We start from the raw sequence: 21,998 nt of genomic DNA on the forward strand, positions 1-21,998 counted from the left end.
CTTCACATAAAGCTCTGAAGTGCAAGTGATCCAGTTATTAGTAACCTGCCATACATCAAATGAGTTCATTAGAGACTCCAGCACATTTTGAAGTTGGCTAGCCATATACTGTTTTGAAATGTATCCATTAACGTGCATCTCTCAAAAGACATGACCTAATGCAAACTGAAGGGCCCAGATACATAGCATGTGTCATATACATATAGCTGTTAGCCATAGATACACTTCAGATTAAGCACACACAGAATTGTCTAGGGACACTTTTTACTTTCTATTTTCACTAGCATAAGTCATCCCCTCTGCAGGTTTCTAGCCTGTGTGAGAAACAATGGTCCAGGCAAGTCATCCAAACACTGAAAATGGACAATTATATTTATATAGGGGCCCACCATTAGTATCTGGCTACTCTTTCATTAGAGAAGAGAAAGGGGACAGTCCAAATCACGCACCACCCTACTGGCACTGAACCAGCTACGCTGAGAGGGACCGATCCAGGATATTTCCAGATAGAAAACTAACTAAAAAAGGAATTTCAACATGGAACATTAATAAAATGCTTGAACAAAGAAGACTGTATGCTTTCAAAGTGACCAGTACGATTCATTTAAAACCCTTGCTGGAGCCGCTGGGATAGGAGACATCCAGGATAAGAGGTTTCCTTCCATAAGTGTTCAGGAACAATATCTAGGTAGCTACACAATTCCCATTCACTGTATGATCTGAAGATCTCAAACTTTGAAAATAAAAACATCTGCCTTTCTCCAACCTCTTCCTTCCACAGCTGTAGGAGAAATAGCTTAATTGGTTTAGAGGAGTACTTATTATTATTTATTGGAGGGAGGATGCCTTCCTTTAAGCATCAGCTATCGGCACAGCCAGAAAAGGAATACTGGTCCATCAGGTTCAATGTGTGCAGTAAGTATGGCAAATGCTGGGTTACTACTGGACCCTGACTTACATTTTCTGATGTCCCCAAGTCTGGTTTATGCCAGGTCTCGATTTTTATGAAGAAGTCATCTTTCATATATTCATTCTGTAAAAAACAAAAAAACCAAGCAGCAGAAGGGTGACTATACTTTTTCCCCTTTTAAATCTTACATTTAACAAGTTGATTTCTCCACCAGGGGAGGCACTGTAGGCCTTGACTAGCAATTTTGCTTCCCATTTTAACTCCGATAGAAACAGAAATAGAGGCTCCACTACTGCACATGGAAACAGACAAGTTTAGATGCCCTACACCTCAATCTGAAATATTGGTTAGCGCATAAGATGTAACTTGAACGATGGTCATTTGATAAATCTAGATACCCATGACACCTACCCATACAAATATGGAGAATCTGTAAACACTTCAGTTGGACTCCTCCAAGTGGTTTCAGTATCCGCCCCACCCCATGTCACAGCAAGTTTTCTATTTCTTCTAAAGTCAGGATTTTATTTTTTCTTTATTAAGACTGACTACCACAGAAGTCTTAACAAAAGGTTCCATGCAAAAATACTATTCTGCTATGGGATCTTTCCTATAGTACTAAAATGTAGGAAGTGTTCCAAAAGAATTTTCATTTTTTTCATTTTTTTTTTTATATTCTGTGAGTTAGTGCTAAAATCCAGGGAACATGAAGTTTAAGGTAACAAAGCTAACTCCACCTAACAGACCAAATTTCCACCCCTCCCCCGAGCAGCAAGGAAAGCAGTTACTGATACAAAGGGAAAGCATGCACTTGCATGCGTGTGTGCGCACACATACTGCTATTGGTCAGGCTAAACCTGATTTACAGCCCCATCTGCAACTCCTTGCATAGCTGGTCTCTAGTGAGAGCTGAGCTGTTTTCATGGAGTGTCCACAGTGGTGACTCTACAATAAATTTGGATTCAGAAATGAAATCTGCTTGAAAGAGAGCAGGTCAAGCAATTTAACATTACTTCCAACTAATAAGACATTAGAAAGGGCACAAGGCACTTTACAAAAACAAAAAAAACAGTCTTTGAAAAAATAACAGGAGTACTTGTGGCACCTTAGAGACTAACAAATTTATTAGAGCATAAGCTTTCGTGGGCTACAACCCACTTCTTCGGATGCATATCTTATGCATCCGAAGAAGTGGGTTGTAGCCCACGAAAGCTTATGCTCTAATAAATTTGTTAGTCTCTAAGGTGCCACAAGTACTCCTGTTATTTTTGCGGATACAGACTAACACGGCTGCTACTCTGAAACCAGTCTTTGAAAAGACACTTACCATTATGACAAGCACTAGTTTCAAATTTAAGACAGATTTCTGTGATACCAATCCAGATTCTGGGTTAGCCCATTTCATAGAATCATAGAATATCAGGGTTGGAAGGGACCTCAGGAAGTCATCTAGTCCAACCCCCTGCACAATCCCCAACTAAATCATCCCAGCCAGGGCTTTGTCAAGCTTGACCTTAAAAACCTCTAAGGAAGGAGATTCCACCACCTCCCTAGGGAACCCATTCAAATCAGCCGGACTTCACCAATCAGGAATAGGAATTTTTGCACATATGAGCCAGTCTTATTACCCTGCTCTTCCCACAGTCAAGGAACCCTATATATTTGACCTGAGATTCTTCATCATACTGCCTCAGAGCTGACTTTTCAGACTAACTGCCTACTGGTAAGACTGGGGGTGGGGGGGGGGGGGGAAGTGGCAAATGAAGGAGTTTCATTTGTCATGAAAAAACACTTTAAATTACAGTTATTATCTAGGATGTCAGTCTCACAAAGAACTATGAACTCTTGGCAAGGCATACATAAAAGGAAGGAATCTTCTGCACTATAGAAGTGGAGCTTGAGTTAATGTGAGTTTCCCAATGAGAAAGTCTGGTCCCCAGCCCTTCTCTGTAACAGAAAGCTCAACTCACTCCGTGCTGGATTATCCATTATCTGCTCAAGGGACAATAAGATGCCCTCACCTCAACGTCTTACAAACATTTTAGCTCTCAGTGTGGAGGAAAGGTTGGACTGCAAGTTCTGACAGTATCAGAACTTAAACTGCAGCAAGGGAGGCCTAGGTTGGACATTAGGGAAAAGTTCCTAACTGTCAGGGTGGTTAAATACTGGAATAAACTGCCTAGGGAGGTTGTGGAATCTCCATCTCTGGAGATATTTAAGAGTAGGTTAGATAAATGTCTATCCGGGATGGTCTAGACAGTATTTGGTCCTGCCATGAGGGCAGGGGACTGGACTCGATGACCTCTCAAGGTCCCTTCCAGTCCTAGAATCTATGAATCAGTGTTATCTCTGTAGGCACGATCCATGATATTTTCAGATGCTGGCAGGGTGTGTTTCTGCCAAGCATCCCAGGGTCAACTGACTAATTTCAAGATACAGTGGCTATATACTATAGAAGAGACCAAACACTGGTTTACACTTTACAGCAACGGTTTTTAACAATGAGAAGGGCTTTTTTGTTTGACATTAGCTCAATGTTTAAATACCCACTGGTGTCATTCTTACTCTGACTAGTCCAGCTTTAACACACTGGCTTATGATGTTGCAGGATGGGCCAAACTAGAGTCACAAAGGAAGTTGCTCATTTATAGAAATCTAACATTCATTTAAAATGCACTTTACTGCATTGCCAGTGAGAAGTGCTTTGCACATCAGCCTATAGGGCCAAATTTGCAAAGTGATGCATGAGGTTACACAAATTCCCATTAAATTATGATAGCAGTTGTGTGTCCGCTACATTAAACCATTACCACTTAGGATACTAACTTTGCTCAGTGCAATGACACTATTTTAAGCATTTCTTGTCTATGTCTACAAATCAAATGAGGAAGTGCTAATCCTTTCCCCTTCTACAGCTGCACTCAACCTAAATGATTCCAAGCAGGAGATTCAGAAGGAAAATTCAGCAGCTGGCTCTGGGGTGGAACTACAGCAAGAACTGCCACTCCAGTAGACTTGTGCTCCATCTAATACAGTATTCTGTCTCCTGGAAGTTCAAAGACCCAAGTATTTTTCACCTCTAAATTCAGTGAGTGAATCCAACAAGTACAGTACAGTACAGTATGGCTAATTTGGTCTTATGCAGGGAACAGAGTGTCATAGCTCAGATAACTAAGCAGTTTTCACTATATATACACACACTGATTCAGGAGTTATTGGAGGTTTTACCCTTCTCAAAGACTATGGTGAAAACTAAAGCATCCTATAAGGGATTGCTGGGGGATGTTTTAGGCTGGCTGGTTTTTTCACTTCAGCTTTCCCTAATGGAAGAGGTTATGTACTTGCATTTTGGACACATAATTGGCATTCCTTAGTGCCAGCCTTCACAAAGACCTTACCACGCAGGACCACTGAACTAGAGAAAGCCTGCACCCCTCTGACGATCCTTGAGAGTACTTACCACTTTCTGGTGAAAAGAAAGCTCCTCCAGAGACATTGGCTGTCCATTTGATCAGGTCACATGCCCAGACTCTGCCGTAATTGCGTGGAGAGTGCTTGATGCAATAGGGCAAAGCTAGTCTGCTATGCTAAGCTGGAGGAAAGTAGACCCCCAAGGCACTTTCTTCCCTTTCCTGGATAGCTTCCTGTGGAACTCTTGCCATTTTAAGCTGTATATTCACAGCTATTAAATCATTTAGCATGGTGTACTGCTCCAATATCAGGAATTATGAAGAGCAGAGTAAGTGATGAGAGCAGAACAAGAGAATAAGGAGAGAAGTAGCGGCAAGTATCAGATTGAAAATTCTGATTTCTGACTGGTGAAATCTTACCTAATCAGTAAACCAGAGTCTGGATTGGCAGATATGCAGCATCAGAAAGTCAGTTATAACTTTAATAACCAAGAGCCACATTAAAACACATTTCATAAACAAATAATAATCCAGGTACTCACCGTCACAACTGAAAGCCAGAGGGACATGCAACGAAAAGGAAAAGAAGGCATTCAAAATAGTGTTAATATGCGCAACAGGTCTGTCACAAAAGTATTAACTCTAAAGCAATCTGTAATACAGATGGAGTTATATACAGAGGGTATAACAATTGCTCATTAAAAACCCCTTGTTCAATAAAATAACCCCACAATAAAACCATTCATCAGCATACTTCTGTGAAACAATTTGTTAATGTTAAAGATGAAGTATGCTTTAAGGTATTTTAAACACTTTGACACAAGACAGGCCAAAAAATAAAAAGGGACAGGATTCTTGGAATGTAAAGAAATCAAAGCTTCAGAAATGGAATATGGTGAATGCATCTCCTTTACACAACTTCCTCCTCTAAAGACCAAAGAGTTTTCTGGACAGTAAACATGAATATTGCATCAAATCAAAGGAACTCTGATTGCTATCTACAATTGCAATTTTTAACCTTTACACTCATCCTTTGCAGAAGCTTTTAGGGACTGTAAATTATGTCTCTTTCCTAACAAGTTTTATCCTGGACTTGGAAAGAGACATTAGTCAGACTCTTTAGTCTTGTACAGGAGACATCATGCACTAGCACATAATTATGTCTTGGGACTAGAATCTGCTGGTTAACTTACGTTGCCTTTCATGGCTGCATAGCTCAGCCAGAGTAGGTTTGCCAAAAAGTGATCTGCAAGATATTTTCCACCCAATTACAAAACTTTGGGGCCTAAACCACTTGATAGCATCTCTAAGCAGTATGGCAAAAATGTAAGAATCAATTCAGAGCAAGCTTACTTGTTCTACAATATGGATATGCATTCCAAGCCTTTTCATGGAATACCAAGGAGCCTTCTGGAGCAATCATCCTTACAAACCCAGGAACTTTACTGTGAAGAGCAAAATATTGTACGTTTGTTACAGCTTTGCCAACTGAATGAGATTCCACAATGATTTCTAGCAATCTAATTGAAAAGGCACATTTTTTTACCGAAGCATATTAAAAATTATGATGCACAAGCAATCAGTTTAATTTGTATGAACTGCAATAATGTTACCATTCCCAAAGTAATTGAGTCACTTAAGCATATTTTCAGCAGCATGATCTCAATCATAAATTCAGTTTAGCTTTCCTTTCTCTTCACCTACAGTAAACACCATTGTCTAAAGAAACTCTGCTCTAAGGTTCTGGTCTGCTGAGCTCTCTAGCAGTATGGCATAACAGAGATCAAGTCATGTAACTCAGTTAGCTCTGATCTAGAACCTGGATAGGAATAGATTAAATTATCCCAGTTATGTCTTAAGAAGTAAATATTGATTTCCTACTATAAGAATTGCCAGGCCCGATTAAACCTAAGGCCCACCGAGTCAAGAATTCTCTCCCCAAGAGTGGTCAGACCAGATGCTTCAGAGTAAAGTACAGAAACCCCATAAAGATAAATTTTTCTGAAACCCAGGCAGCTGGTGATTGGTTTATGCCCTGAAGCAGGAGAGATTCTATCTACAGTTGTGGACATTCTCATTATCCCTAATGGATCAGGAGTAGCTCCACCACTAAACAAACATTTATTTCTTTTTTTAAAGACTGCAAGCGAGTTTGTAGCTTATACAATTGTAATCAGTGGTACAGACTTAAGCTAGGTATAGTACAGACATCTGCACTCAGCTCTGCCCATGCCCACTTAAAGAATGACCTGCAACAAACTTACAGGAGTTAGTTGTTCCTTTTGACACCAATTAATCCCACATAACATGGCATTTGTGAGTAACAGTTATCTGCTATGTAGTTAGATTGCTACTGAACTCATTTCTCTTGCAACTCAAGTTAGGATTTTATCTGATTTCTCAAGATGAAAGGCTCAAGTGCCATCTTATGCAGTAATTTATTTCTATGGCCTGCTTTAATTCCTTATAATCACTTCACTACCTCTACTGTTTGATGATTCCCAGTTCCTGAACAGATTCCTTTTAAATGGAGAATATTTTCAGTATCCCATGCCCTGTTCGATCAAGAAAGCAAGCTGAAAAGTCAGTGGGGTTACTCCGAGAAAGGAATGAAGGGGCCAAGAACAAGGCCAGCAACCCGGGCTGAAGTCCAACACTCTGGACAATCATTCAAGGTTCTTTCTACCTCAAATGGAATGGAAAAGTCATCTTTTCCCTAAAAAATGGCTGGTAAGTAAAGATCGCCTTTTCACTAGGATTGTTGAAGTGTGAGCTCACTCACTCTACAGGTACCACTGGTGACTGACCACATGGGAGCGATCCAGAACAAATGGCAAAATAACGTATTGTTATTTTCAAATATTCAACCTCAATGCTTTAAACAGATTTAAATGGAGATGGGCCAGCCAGAGCTAGGGTTACCATTCGTCCGGATTCCCCCGGACATGTCCGGCTTTTTGAGCTAAAAATAGCGTCCGGGGGGAATTTGTAAGTGTCCGGACTTCCCCCCCACCCATGCAGAGCGCGCACGGCTAACAGGGCAGCTGGCCGGATCGTGCCACTTACATGGGGCTCCGACAGCCAGAGAGAGCCCCTCCTCCTCTCCCCTGCAGCAGAGATCACTCCCTCCCTCCCTCCCTGCATTCGCAGATCGCCTCCGGCAGTCTGGAGCTCCTCCCCAGCGTGCCGGGACGAACAGCTCAGGCCGTTCCTGAGCAAGTTCACAGAGACGTTAGGTGAAGGCCAACAACAAGGGGGCCAGGGGGTCGGAGAAGGGGCAGGGAGGTTTTGGAGGGGGCAGTCATGAGACGGGGGGGTCGGGAGTTTGGGGGGGGCTTTTTGGGGGGGGGTGGATAAGGTTTTGGGCAGTCAGGGTACAGGTGGAGGTAGGGTCCTGGGGGGCAGTTAGGGTGGGGAGGGTCTTAGGAGGGGCAGTTAGGGGACAAGGAACAAGGAGGCTTAGGTAGGGGGTGGGGTTCTGGAGGGCAGATAGGAGCAGGGGTCCCAGGAGGGGGCAGTCAGGGGACAAGGAGCGGGGGGGGTTGGGAGTTCTGGGGGCGGGGCTGTCAGGGGGCAGGAGTGGGGAGAGGGATCGGAGCAGTCGGGACAGGGAGCAGAGGGGTTTAGATGGGTCGGGAGTTCTGGGGGGGGGGGGGCTGTCAGGGGGTTGGGAGTGGTTGGATGGGGCGTGGGAGTCCCAGGGGTCTGTCTGGGGGTGGAGGTGTGGATAAGGGTTGGGGCAGTCAGGGTACAGGTAGGGGGTAGGATCCTAGGGGGCCAGTTAGGATGGGGGGAGGGTCCCAGGAGGGGGCAGTCAGGGGACAAGGAGCAGGGGGAGGGTTGGGGGTTCTGAGGGGGGCGGGAAGTGGGAGGGGCAGGGGCGGGGCTAGGGCAGGATGGGGGCGGGGCTCCTCCCGTCCTCTTTTTTGCTTGCAGAAATATGGTAACCCTAGCCAGAGCCAACCCAACAACAATATTTTAACAACTTCACAGTAGCCACAGCACCCTGTACATCAAGTTCCGGATATAATTTTCCATGTGCTTGTAGTTAGTCCCAACAGATCAGCTCATGTTTTGGCTCATGCTGCCAAGCTGGAACCTCTGTTTGGCAATAAAAAAAATTATCTGACTTGAACAAGTTTAATCTTGGATAGCAAAACACTGATTTGATTGGTTTGATAGCAAACATGAGATTTCAGTATTTAAAGTGAATAGATAAGGTATTACTTACTAAACTTTATTACCAAATTATTCTAATTAGCAGAGACATGCAGATCTGGCTATCCTAACATTTATACATCAACTGAAGTTCTCCCAATTTACAGTGTACACTGAAGAGTGCCCGTACCACTCTTCCACCAAAAGGAAACACACCTAAGGATCAGACGTGAGCCAGCTGAACATTTATTTGATTTATATACAAAAGATACACACATCCAAGCTCTATGCACCACTGACAAACACAAAAGCCACATAAAAAGGCTGAACCAGTAGCTGCTCCTCACTCCAAACCAGAAAAATAATTAACCAAAGATTAAATTAAAATTTGACAAATAGTCACCACTCCCCGCCTTTACCATAAACATTAGCTCTTATCATACCCCTCCTTCCCCAAATGCCAAGGTAGCACAAGCTGAAGAACACCAAATCTGGCTATTTAAGAAATGCATTCACCACTTCAGGACCCTGTCAGCAGCTCCCTCTTTTAAACCAAAGGGGTTCCTGCTCTGGCTCTCTGCTGGGAGTGATGTCTCATTTTCATGTCACCTCAGTCTCCCACAGACACTGAACCGGGCATTGGACAGCACTGGCTGGGTCAAATGAGAAAGCACACATCAACATATTGAAATACCCCTCATTAACACCATCCCTGCCCTGCCACTGATTCCATGCATGTCTTGAATTGGCAGGGAGATAAAATTGAAAGCTGTTTGATTCCACATGGGAGCACTCTTGGGTATGATGAACAAGGATCCATCCTCCTCCTTTGGGAATGGTCAGCAACCTGAGAGAAGTCGTATCCACTCCCTCTACAGGCAAGTCAGCAACACCTCATAATTAATGGTATTGAAAGCCAATGATAGAAAACATCAGCAATGGACAGTGGATCTTCATTCATTGTCAGGAGACCTTCAACAACATCCAACAGTGTAGTCGCTGTACTGTGCCCAGGTCTGACAAGGAGATCTGCAGCCTTCCCTGCTATTATTGCCTTACCCTAGTTTGTCTATTGTCCCTGTGCCCATTTAGGCTACAATCCTTCAAATATGGCATACTTTCCTGTCTAAGGGATATTTCCATCCAGAGATTAATATGCACTAGGACATACCTAACTCTACATTTAGTTTAATAAATGCGCGTGCACTCGCAAAAGTGCCTTTGGGTTTTTTACTTTTTAAGGAGTTGGTCAAACAGAAGAAGTAATTCATGAATAATTTCTTCATGAACTGATGGAAGAGAGTTAGCTAAATTATTGGAGTTTTGCTTAACCAGCTCTAGTTTTAAGTATGTAAAATGTTGAAGTTTAAACAAACATAGGAATTACATCCTCATGTATCACAGAAAGTGGCTATATATATATATATATATATATATATATATATATATATATATATATATATATATATATATATATATATATATATATATATATAAAAATTACACACACAACTCCTGGGGGAATTCTGCACCAAAACATTAAAAATTCTGCACACAATATTTTAAAATTCTGCATATTTTATTTGTCAAAACAACAATATAATCACTCCAGTTTCAATTATTTTGGTAATTTATTTCAAAATACCTGTCAACATGTCAACAGTACAGACAACAGCAAAAAGGATTCCCCCTGGGAGTAGAGTTAAAGAAACCCCTACAACAACCCAGTTTCAGTTGGGGGTGTTGGAGGGGGCTGTGTGGAGCCCACAGAGCTCAGATACCCGCACTCCCCTCCCCGCAGAGCCCAGCCACGGGGCACCCCACTCCCCACAGAGCCCAGCAGCGGGGCAGCCCCCAGGCACCAGCACACCCAGAGCCTTTACTCGCTCCAATTTCTTTATTGTCCCACCAGGGGACGTGTTGTGATGCAGCCCTGCCCTTCCTCACCCTTTGCCAAAGCTGGTTGGTTCTCCCAGGCCCTCTCCATCCCAGGAGAATGAGGATCAAGCAGAGCGTGCAGCATCCAGCCCTGCCAGGCAGGGCGATCCGCTCACTTTGAGCTGGGCTCTGCAGAGTCCAGCGGCCCCTAGTGGCAGCCAGAAATTCTGCAGAGTAAACAGGGAATTCCGCTAAATTCTGCATTGCGCAGTGGCGCAGAATTCCCCCAGGAGTAATATATTCTGAGGGAACCAAATCAAAAAGTGAAATATTACTGAGTTTCAGAGCTCTTTTAAAAGAGATAATACCTATTCTTAGAGCTCAGTGAACTAACTGGAAAGCTGTAAGGAACCCCACATTAAAGGCAGTCTATAAACAAGTCATACTCTAATGACCCAAGTTAAGACTCCGTATTTAATATACATTTCGGTACTAAGTGATTTAGAAGTAGTATTGCGACAAGGGCTCTAGAAATATGACAGGCCAGCTGGGAGACTCTGTTCCAACATACCCACAATTTTCATAATTTTTTGGAGGAAAAAAAAAAAAAAGAAGAGCAGTTTAAACAATTACAAGAGAGCTGAAAATTCTGGTTTCTTGTAAAATGGTAAACTAGATATAGTAAGCCATACAAAACAACACCAGCAACTATCATGGTGAGTAATCCAACAGAAAATAAGGAAGGAGGGCTTCACTCCTCATGAACTTAGGTCAGCAAACTCTGCACGAGTCAATTTCTACTAGATACACCACAAAATTGTAGCAACACACAAATTACCAGTATCTTAATCTTCATCTTCCTGATGAAATGAAGCCCTGGCACATGTCTTCATTACTAATCTGTACTGCATACACCTACCAAATTAAACACTAGCACAAAGCATGGGCTTAGTTGAATCCCAGATCCACTTTAGGTAAGGAAAATGAAAGACAACCAAGGAGGAATTTCTTAGGTCAGAAAGTTATGTTCCTAACTTCGAAGACTTTGACATTACCAATCACAGAGAACTAGGAGGTGGTTCTGGTCAACAATTCAGTTTCTCATTAGTCAATTTTTTCTAGGTCTTAACTACAAGCTTCTGTTCTATATTATTTAAGCCTTCAAAGAAAATCGTAATAGATTCAGAACTATACTCTTTGATCCACTGGACAGTCTGTTTACAGTAGTGACAAGATCAAAATAGATCAGGGGTCCCAGTAGCTGTAGCAAGATTCCAGCAACAACTTTAATAGGCAAATATTAATGAACATTTCCCATTCAAGAGTAGAAGTGGAAGACAACTGTAGCCAGGATACTAAACCACTTTTTATACTAGCCATCACACTGGTGCATATGTGTCAAAACAGTAAGCAAGAAAATGACCTCAGATGAAATCCTCTTCCATAATTGTAAAAGGAACAAAACGTAGCTCACTGGCAGCAAATATGGCCCAATTTCACGAAGAGTCTAGGGAACTGTAGCCTGACTGAGGTAGTGCTCACGTCGCACAGGGAAAGGTATCAAGTGAAGTCTTGTCAGAAATACATGTTAGCAGGGATATGCTGCTGCCGTGAATTTCTTCACTAACAAAAGCACAGGCTGAAGTATCACAAGCTTTGGGAAAACTCATGTATTTAACATGAGCAATTTGATGAGCTGTATAAAACAGCAGAAAAGTCTCTTCTGAATGAAATGCCTAAAACTTACCTTTTTTGATGTCCAGACCTATTTTATGGTGTGCTCCTCTTCTTCCCCATTACCCTTCATAAAATTCCAAACTGGCTCTAAATATTTCCTGGTCAAGACTGAAGTGTATTGTACTTTTACATAATAAAAATAGAAGCTGGGAAATCATGGGTCAGTAGTTCCCCCACAGAAAGAACACAAATAGATCCCTTACCTCTTTAAGTGATAGATTTTGTGGGTATACTGTCCCTTTTCACTATCCTTTTCATAAGGCTCATTCTTTAAGACTTGAATTCCTTCACCACCTCCTGTTTCATTTTTACTAGCTTCTGCCACAGAGTAAAGTTGCCCAACTTGATACTGAAATTAAGAGATGCAAAATTTCAACATTAAAATGTGACAGAGGAAAACTGTTTAGTGTGTCAGAATTTAGATATTTCAATTTGACCAGAGAACTTTGTATGGACATAATGACATGAAAGCGAATGGACACTTTACTATAAGGAAAGTGCACACTAGAGAATGACAAAACTTTGGAAAATATGTCTAATGGATCATGAAAACAGGCTCTGGGCTCTATTTGTTTTGTTCCACATTAATACAACAGCATACAATCTTCCATGATACCCAAGAGAACTTCGAAACACTATTTCTGTTCTGGCAAAAGACATGCAAGTATGGCTATTTAAATGTTTTTAGTTTACATGTAAAATTGTTAAATGATTAGTTTTATTTCCAGCGTTGCAGCTTTAACATGCACACAGTTATTCAAGAGGTCACCACACATGTATATAACAAAGCTTTCTTTGGAAAAAGCTATTTAGGTGGCTGGAACTAGCTGCCAGAAGGTAAACAAAAGAGGCTGCATTTCCCCTTAGAACAGGAAGTTTTCTGTTCAACTTGGACTCTGGGGAGTGAGCTTTAGTTAAGTGCATTTCAGTGCCATTTAAATCCTCAGTTTCAAACACTTAAAGAGTGTCCCTATCCCTGTTTGATGGGAGACAGAAGTATATTAGCTCGAGTCACACAATGCCTCATCAGCAGGAAGTTTCTGCAGCAATGAAGAGATTTACAATTTCCTTTTCTTGATCATAAGCACTGCATTGGCTTGGAAGCGGCTAACGTTTCTTGACCTGTAGTCATTTGTCTGCTTTGAAGTTCACTGAGCTGAGACAAGTTTGCTCTGCCTCCCTGATGGGACAGTAACTCACATCTGGTAGACTAATGGACACACAGTACAGAACCAACATTTGGATCCAGGCTAATCAGTTTTTAAAACAAGACCATAAAGCCCAACAAGAAAGGTAGAGAGTACATACCTCTTGCACTGAGCATGGTAAAACCACTCGGCTGAAAAAGAAAAGGAACAAACTGAACGTATAAAATAAGCATCTAAACAGTCAGTCATCTGTTCCACAGGCAATATCTGTATTAGCCTTTATAAAGATATTCATAAAAATGGCAAAATCAATTATGTTCATTGACCTTTTATAAAACAATACTAGTTAGACAAAATTACATAAGTAGAAAGTAATCAATCAAGTACAACCCCATGTTAGATACTTGTTATAAGGAAAAAAGTTTGAGTGGTTGAAGCAGGGGAGGAGTAAGGAGACCCAAGAATTATATCCAGCTCTGCCACTGACGTGAAGTGACACCTCAGGCAAGTTACTTCAGAGAGTCAGCCTTTAAATGCTTTGACCATCCTTTATTGCCTTAGTCTGACCTCCTGTACATCTCAGGCCACTACCACCACCCAGCACTCATGGGCCTCAATTTCCTCATCTGTAAAACAGGAATGAAGATTTGTACAATACCTTGAGATCCTTGAATAACCGCTGATGATGATGCAAAGTAAGGGCTTGTCTACGCTGGCAATTTACAACAGCACTGCACCTTTCTCGCTCAGGGGTGTGAAAAAACACCTCGCTGAGCACAGCAAGTTTCAGTGCTGTAAAGCGCCAGTGTAGACAGTGCACCAGCGCTGGGAGCTACACCCCTTGTGGAGGTGGGGTTTTTAAAGAGGGTTGGGAGAGCTCTCTCCCAGCGCCACGCCGCGACCACACAAGGCACGTTAAAGCGCTGCCACAGTAGCGCTTTAGCATTGCCAGTGTAGACTAGCCCTAAGATAATAAATGAGAGTGACCACAAGTCTGAGTGCACTGAATTTCTTTAATTATTGCAACTATTAAGTACTCATTACAAAAAGTAAATACAGATTGCCTCATTGAATTTGGGAGAGCAAAGGGAGTGTATGACTGGGCAGGTACTTTACATACGGTGTTGATACATGTAATATAGCAGAGTTAAAATCACAAATATCAGGAAATGTTAATATTTCAACAGCCACAATTAAGCTTCTGTACATACAGTATTTACCAATTCTGTTCTACACTAAATGCACATGTGCAATACAGCCAACTTAATATTGCTGAAATAACCCTAAAATCGTAATTATCTGGAACGTAAAAGTTACCCAAGAATTGACCAACTTAATATTGCATTAAGAAATTTGCATTTTTTTTTAATGTTTGTTTTTCCCAAGAAAAGGGGATGGGAGAATTTTCTGTATTTAAACTCAATTTAAATACTACACTAACAAAGTGTATATGGAAAGACGACAGGGATTAATGCTCCATTTTTGTTGCTCCTACTGTTTGGCCACACTGTCAAATCAAACTGGGTTACTAAAACTACAGCACATCAGTCGCCACTGGGAAGAGCTGCATCTCTGCAACAGAATGGCACAGTTTTCCTGTAAATAAAAGCTTGTATTTGTAGAATGCAGGAACGGTTGCACACAGATCAACCGCTGTGAATGATTATTATTATTTATTTTTCTTGCCACCCATAATTTTCTCTTGCTCCGAATGTTAAGACGCTTGTCGGGCTGAGGAGTTTTCAATTAGACACCTGCAAACTTTTTTTTTTTTTTAAATATACACACACAAAATGCCCCAGCTACAGCTTCTGTGCCTGCATAAGCCTCCAGTAAGGCAGAATTTCGCAGTGATGCCACAAGGGGGGGGTCGAGATTCAAAAGGCTTCGCTACAATTTTAGCTTCCCACTATGCATGCTTAGAAGTGGTTTATAATTACTTATAAAAATTATTTCTCCTTTGCCTCAACCCAACAAGCTAGGGTTTTAATCCCCAAGGACTACCCATAGTTTTACTTTTTATACTTCAGCCGTAAAAGGGTCTTTGAAATTCTCCTTCCCACAGAGAATATTTTATCCTATCCCATAACTGAAAGCATTTTGCTTGAGCTTTCCAAAATTTCACCTTCAAACAGAAACCAAGAACAGAAGATTATAGCCCTAAAGGTGAATAATTTGGAAAGCTACATGAATGAAACAGGGTGAGTAATAGAAACCAGTTTGTGTCCTAAAAAATAATAGGTTTCAGAGTAGCAGCCGTGTTAGTCTGTATCTGCAAAAAGAACAGGAGTACTTGTGGCACCTTAGAGACTAACAAATTTATTAGAGCATAAGCTTTCGTGGGCTACAACCCACTTCTTTGGATGCACTCTATATGCATCCAAAGAAGTGGGTTGTAGCCCACGAAAGCTTATGCTCTAATAAATTTGTTAGTCTCTAAGGTTCCACAAGTACTCCTGTTCTTTTTAAAAAATAATAATTCACCCACCCTAATTCATTTAAGCAACCTCACTATAGTGACTCATTCTCCTATCCTATAACAAGGCAAAACATAAAATGAGGTTCAATTTGGGAAAATACAGCTAATAAATACCCCAGGAGAAAATAATCTGAAATACAGATAGTTGGTGGAAAGCAAAAGCTTGGGAAGCAGTAGTTGCAAGGCCTATAGATAGCAGAGAGCACACCAGATGAGAGTGTGCAATGGGATAGAATAGCAAAAACGGCCAATGAAGTTTTGGGGCATGTGTAAAGCAGTAGCACCACCCTCATTTTGTAGCAAGGAGGAGATTGTCTCTCCCACTACAGCTGTGGCATGCAGACACAGCTAGGATGCTGTAAACATCCAATTCTGGGCACCCGACTGCTGAAATTACTGGTACCTGTTCAGTTGTCTCATAGATCTACAATACACAGCTCTTTATAAATTCTGGGACTACCCAGAGCTAAGAATTTTGGCCAAGAGCACTGCCTCCACAACCCAATCTGTGCCTGAGGAGTGACTGTTTCTATCAGACACAGACCTTGCTACAATTATTCATGCCTTTGACACCCTGAGCTCAGATTATTGCAGCATGCTACACGTGATGACAGACCTTGGAATGATTTGGAAGCTAAAGTTAGTGGCAAATGTGGCTGTCCACTTGCTAAATGGGGTTTCCTGCAGGGAGCACATTATATAGCTGATCAATCCATCTACTGACTCCCAGGTGGAGTTCAAAGAGCTGCTTTGACCTATAAAGTGCAAAGTGGTTAATAAAATTAATTATTATGGCTCATTAAGTGACAGCCCATCTCCCTATGCATACTCCGGTGGTTGCAAGCAACAGAAATGCTCAAACTGGAGCCCCTTTGGTCTAAACAGGAGAAGGTGGTGCTCCTTACTCCAGAATGCACTCCTGGCCACTCCTCAGATTTGTTAATTTTCTGGACACTCTCCCAGGCTCATGTTTTCCCCTAGGCATACGGGGAGATGGGTTGATGGGATTAATTTGGAGATGATGATGATGATGGGGTACCATTTACTGGGTTTTGGAGAGCAATTATTTGGAGATTCTTGGCATCTTGTGTTTACTTGTATTTTAATGATGTATATTTTTAACTCTTTGTTCCACATCTCAAGCACTGCAAAGATGCTTAAAATCAAAAACTGAAGCAAATTCTGATAAGAGCAGCATAAACAGTTAACAGGTTGAAATAATTCCTTATGCCAAAAGAGTGAAAATTAAGTATGTAATAGTTTGGATAGTATGACAATGACACAGTTGTGAAATTTAATCCAAGGGCTTTGGGACACAGTTTGTGTCAAATACAAAATGCAAATAAAGTTGTATTATGTTGTACTGCGCTGAATGGGTATAAACACCAGAAGAAAGGAATTATTTGGAGGAGTCCAAGCGGGCATAACTAGGTGCAATTATATAAAGCTAAGCAACAGAAAAATTTCTGTACATCACCAGGAAAAGCACTCTCCCAATGGAAATGGTGAGAGCCCCATAACTGAGCCCTTCAAAACTACACTACAAAAACCATTAGAAAACAATGTAGGGAACAAGTCTGCACTGGTCAGGGGAGGTAGAGAAATGAAACTGGTCTTTTCGAGCAGTGACGTCTATGAGTCATTGTGCCAACACTGCAGCCCAGAATCTATGGACTCTTTCCCAACTGCTGTTGTAAGAGGGAGGTTTCTTTAGCTGACTGATTACTCATAACCCATCAGAAGGGAACTGTTAGAGGAGTCCAACCACCCCTCCCTCTCTCTCCAACAAGTTGGCCATCTAAACAGCAGAGTCTCAGTGCAGTGATGCTCTGAACAGTCTGCAATGTTCATTTCTACTGGGATGCAATTATCTCCTCTCATGGAGACTGTGAGGACAAACGAGTGTGGATAGAACACAATAAAGCACAGGATGACAGTGCATATTAACCACAAATCAACAAGATTATTAGTATCTGTGCTATAAAGACAAGAGCTGAAGCACTATTCTATACATTATGACTTTTGGCGGTGGTCCACATTTGACACTCCTTTGCTTGGCAGAGGAATTCGCTAAATATTGCTTAAGTTGTCACAGCATTAATTCCTAAAGCTAACGCTAGGGCTCCAAACATAAGAAACCTGGCCAGAAGTTCAGGTTATGTACAAGAAAGAAATATGTTCCTTTAACAAGTCACCATAGTTGACTTGGAAATGCAACATAAGGGAAGATTTATTCTGGACACAATGGGAATTTCTTCAACAAAACAAAATTCAGTGCAATGTCCAGCAGAGGAAGAGACATTTCAACATAATGGGAATGAGGCAATTTCATTTGCTACTAGATATTTTAGACATTGCCTCCAAACACCAACTTTGACATTGCTTTGGACAGGTGAAAAGAGCTAATTGTTTTAAAACAAAGAACCATCACTTTAAGCCAGCCGCTGCCAATTCCATCCCTCGAGTTTGAGCAAAACCAACACTTTAAGGCATTGCTGTATGAAAGGGCTCTAGAAGCCGAGCACTCAGAGACATTGTCAGATAGAATATGTAGTTTTTATCTAAGAAAGTGCAAAAGTTTGAGTCGGTCTTTGCAATTGACAATTGTTATTTCATCCCAATCCGTTATTGCGGTTTCTTGCAGTTCTAGCATTTCCTTTATCTAACAGTAAAAGGATGCATAACACATCACAAGTTGTAGTTCCATACTTAAAACTACTATAGGTGTCTGCACTTGCATATTGATAGTACAATCTCAACAATTACACTTTGTTCCATAAACAACAATAAAATAGAATAGATAAATCTGGCATATTGGTTAAAACGTGTGGCCAACACACTGCAGTGATGCCAAGGGAACATTCTTTCCTTTAGAGAAAAAACCTCTAGCTGGTTCTCCTGCCACAAAAAGTGAAAAAGGACTAAAGAACATGTGAAGTAAAATCATCAACATTGTCTGTTTGGCAATTATTAGGCCAGGTTCACAGGGTTATTTAAAACTCAGTCACTCAGGTCTAATGTAAATACACTTCAGAGCAAACCGATAATTCAGATTCATGGATTCGAAGGCCAAAAGGGCCCACTGTAATCATCTAGCGTGACCTCCTGTAAACAAGTCACAGAATTTCCCAAAAATAATTTCTAGAGCATCTTTTTAAGAAAAATATCCAACCTTGATTTAAAAATAGTCAGTGATGGAGAATCCACCATGACCCTTGGTAAACTGTTCAAGTGGTTAAGTTGTACATTTTTGACAGGGTAATTATTTCCAGTCTGAATCTGTATAGCATCAACTTCCAGCCATTGGACCATGTTAGATCTTTCTCTGCTAGATTGAAGAGTCCATTATTAAATATTTGTTCCCCATGTAGATACTCCTAGATTGTAATCAAGTCACACCCTAACCTCCCTTTGTTAAACTAAAGAGATTGAGCTCTGTGAGTCTATCACTATAAGGCAGGTTTTCTAATTCTTTAATCACACTCCTGGCTCTTCTCTGAATCTGTTCCAATTTATCCATTCCCTTCTTGAATTGTGGGCACCAAAACTGAACCACAATATTCCAGCAGCACTAGAGCAGTGCTAAATACAGAGGTAAAATAACCTCTCTACACCTACTAGAGATTCCCTTGTTTATGCACCCAAGGACTACATTAGTTAGCTCTTTTGGCCACAGCATCACACTGGGAGCTCACATTCAGCTGATTATCTACCACAACACTCAAATCTTTCTCAGAGTCACTACTTCCCAGGACAGAGTCCCCCATCATGTAACTATGGCCTATATGTTTTATTCTTAGATGTATACATTTCTATTTAGCCATATTAAAACATATAGTTTGTGCCCCATTTACCAAGCAATCCCAGATCACTCTGAATCAGTGACCTGTCCCTCTTCATTATTTATCATTCTCCAAATTTGTGTGTCAATTGCAAACTCTGTCCGTGATGATTTTACATTTTCTTCTAAATAGCATAGAACTAACCCTTGCAAGACCACAATGGAAATACATCTGCTTGACGATTATTCCTGTTTACAATTAGATTGAGACCTATCAGTTAGCCAGTTTTTAATCCATTTAATGTGTACCACGATAATTTTATCCCGTTCATCCTTTTAATCAAAATGTCATGTAGTACCAAGTCAAATGCCTTACAGAAATCTAAGTGTGTCAACACTATTCATTAACTAAACCTGCAATCTCATGAACACAGATCTGGAGTTAGTTTGACAAGGTTTATTTTCCATAAACCCATGCTGATTTGTTTTAATTATATTACCCTCCTTTAATTCTTTATTAATGGAGTGCAGCATCTGCTGCTCCAATATCTTGCCTACAATCAATGGCAGGCTCACAAGCCTATAATTACTCAGTTCATTCCATTCACCCCTTTTTTTAAATTGCCACAACATTAGCTTTTTTCCAGTTTTATGGATCTTCCCCAGTGCTTCAGGACTTATTGAAAATTATTCACCCTTGCCCTCTCTGGAATCAGGCTCAGTGCTCATCCCTCCAAGACAGTCCAGGCTCAGAATCTCCTCTTGACTTTTCCCTTCCCCAAGAGAGTTCAGGAGAAACCTAGATCACAGTTAAGGCACATCTCATCCGCCTTGAGCAGCCCCAAACCCATGGCTTGCTGAATATTACTTATTATTAAGAACAAACAAGGCACTCAGTCCCATATTAGACACAATGTGCCCAGGTCAGTGACAGTCTAAGGTGTTACAGACTGGGTTAGCACCGGTGGGAGAGGTGCGCCAGGCTAATCGGTGAGGGGGCAGTATCGCTGAGCTGCATGAAGCAGGTGAGTGGCTGGCACAATAGCCACTGGAGATGCAGGGCAAGCTGGAAACATGGCATAGAGAGGTGACGGGGTGTCTGCAGGGGTGACGGGGAAGCCCACTGGGGCAGATACTACAGAGCCCAACAGGGTGACAGAAAGGCACCACAGGAGCCCGTTCGCAGGGGGGACAGTGAGCAACCCGGAATGGGGGAAGGCCGGGACGGAGGAGCGGCGGCGGCGCGGAGTCCGGGGCAGTGACGGGGGCCAAGAGGGGGAACGGGCCCGGGACGGAGGCAAGGCCGGGACGGGGGACGACGGGCCCGGGACGGGTAGGGGGTCGGCGGCAGTGAGGGGCCCGGGACGGGGGGGAGGGGGGCGGCGGCGAGGGGCCCGGGACGGGGGGGAGGGGGCGGCGGCGAGGGGCCCGGGCCAAGGCCGGGACGGGGGGGAGGGGGCGCCGGCAGTGAGGGGCCCGGGACGGGGGGGGGGGGGGCGGCGGCGAGGGGCCCGGGCCCGGGGCAAGGCCGGGACGGGGGGGAGGGGGCGCCGGCAGTGAGGGGCCCGGGACGGGGGGGGGGGGCGGCGGCGAGGGGCCCGGGCCCGGGGCAAGGCCGGGACGGGGGAGGGGGGCGGCGGCGAGGGGCCCGGGACCGGGGCAAGGCCGGGACGGGGGGGAGGGGGCGCCGGCAGTGAGGGGCCCGGGACGGGGGGGGGGGGCGGCGGCGAGGGGCCCGGGCCCGGGGCAAGGCCGGGGGAGGGGGGGCGGCGGCGAGGGGCCCGGGACCGGGGCAAGGCCGGGACGGGGGGGGAGGGGGCGCCGGCAGTGAGGGGCCCGGGACGGGGGGGGGGGCGGCGGCGAGGGGCCCGGGACCGGGACAAGGCCGGGACGGGGGGGAGGGGGCGGCGGCAGTAAGGGGCCCGGGACGGGGGGGAGGGGGCGCCGGCAGTAAGGGGCCCGGGATGGGGGGGGCGGCGGCGAGGGGCCCGGGACTGGGGGGAGGCCGGGACGGGGGGGGGGCAGCGGGCCCGGGACGGGGACAAGGCCGGAACTGGGGGGGAGGCGCTGAGGAGACGGGCCGGAGCCCAGAGGGGAAGGGGAAAAGAGGCGGGATGAGGGAGCTGCCCCTCCCCCAGGAGACGATCGATGTACGGCGCGGTCGCTCCCCAGCCCCCGACTCACAATTCCTTGATGAGCACCATCTTCCCGCACACAGAGCCACACTGCGCAAGCGCAACCGGCACCGCTCACCCAGACTTCACCGCGCTGTTTCCGGGATCGGAACCCCGCCCCTACGCGGCAGCGCGCCCAATCCCCGAAGCGGCAGCCTGCTCGCGCCAGCCTCCACCCAAACTAGCCAATGATCGATGCCAGCAGCATTGCAGGTTACCGGCCCTAATCGAGTCCAATTAGGAACCCCGAGCTCCTTCATCGACCAATCCCTGAGGCACCGCTCTTCCGAGAGACTCGCCTCGTTGTCATCAGCCAATCACCG

The 21,998-nt window shown here is 43.6% G+C and overlaps 1 protein-coding gene across 1 annotated transcript in view; it reads right to left on the reverse strand.

Annotated features, from left to right (window-relative positions):
• PITPNB (phosphatidylinositol transfer protein beta) overlaps window positions 1–21,726 on the reverse strand; it is an 86,283-nt gene extending 64,557 nt beyond the window's left edge. The window contains exons 1-6 of the mRNA XM_065417658.1: window positions 21,686–21,726; window positions 13,402–13,432; window positions 12,297–12,442; window positions 5,674–5,765; window positions 4,863–4,870; window positions 959–1,033 (exon numbers count right to left, since the gene is read on the reverse strand). Coding sequence (XP_065273730.1) covers window positions 959–1,033; window positions 4,863–4,870; window positions 5,674–5,765; window positions 12,297–12,442; window positions 13,402–13,432; window positions 21,686–21,705 — 372 coding nt within the window. The 5' untranslated portion in view covers window positions 21,706–21,726. The remainder of the gene's footprint in view (window positions 1–958; window positions 1,034–4,862; window positions 4,871–5,673; window positions 5,766–12,296; window positions 12,443–13,401; window positions 13,433–21,685) is intronic.
• Window positions 21,727–21,998: the final 272 nt, after the last annotated feature.

The sequence above is a fragment of the Emys orbicularis genome, chromosome 16 (assembly GCF_028017835.1).
Source record: "Emys orbicularis isolate rEmyOrb1 chromosome 16, rEmyOrb1.hap1, whole genome shotgun sequence".
In the NCBI taxonomy this organism is placed as follows: Eukaryota; Metazoa; Chordata; order Testudines; family Emydidae; genus Emys; species Emys orbicularis.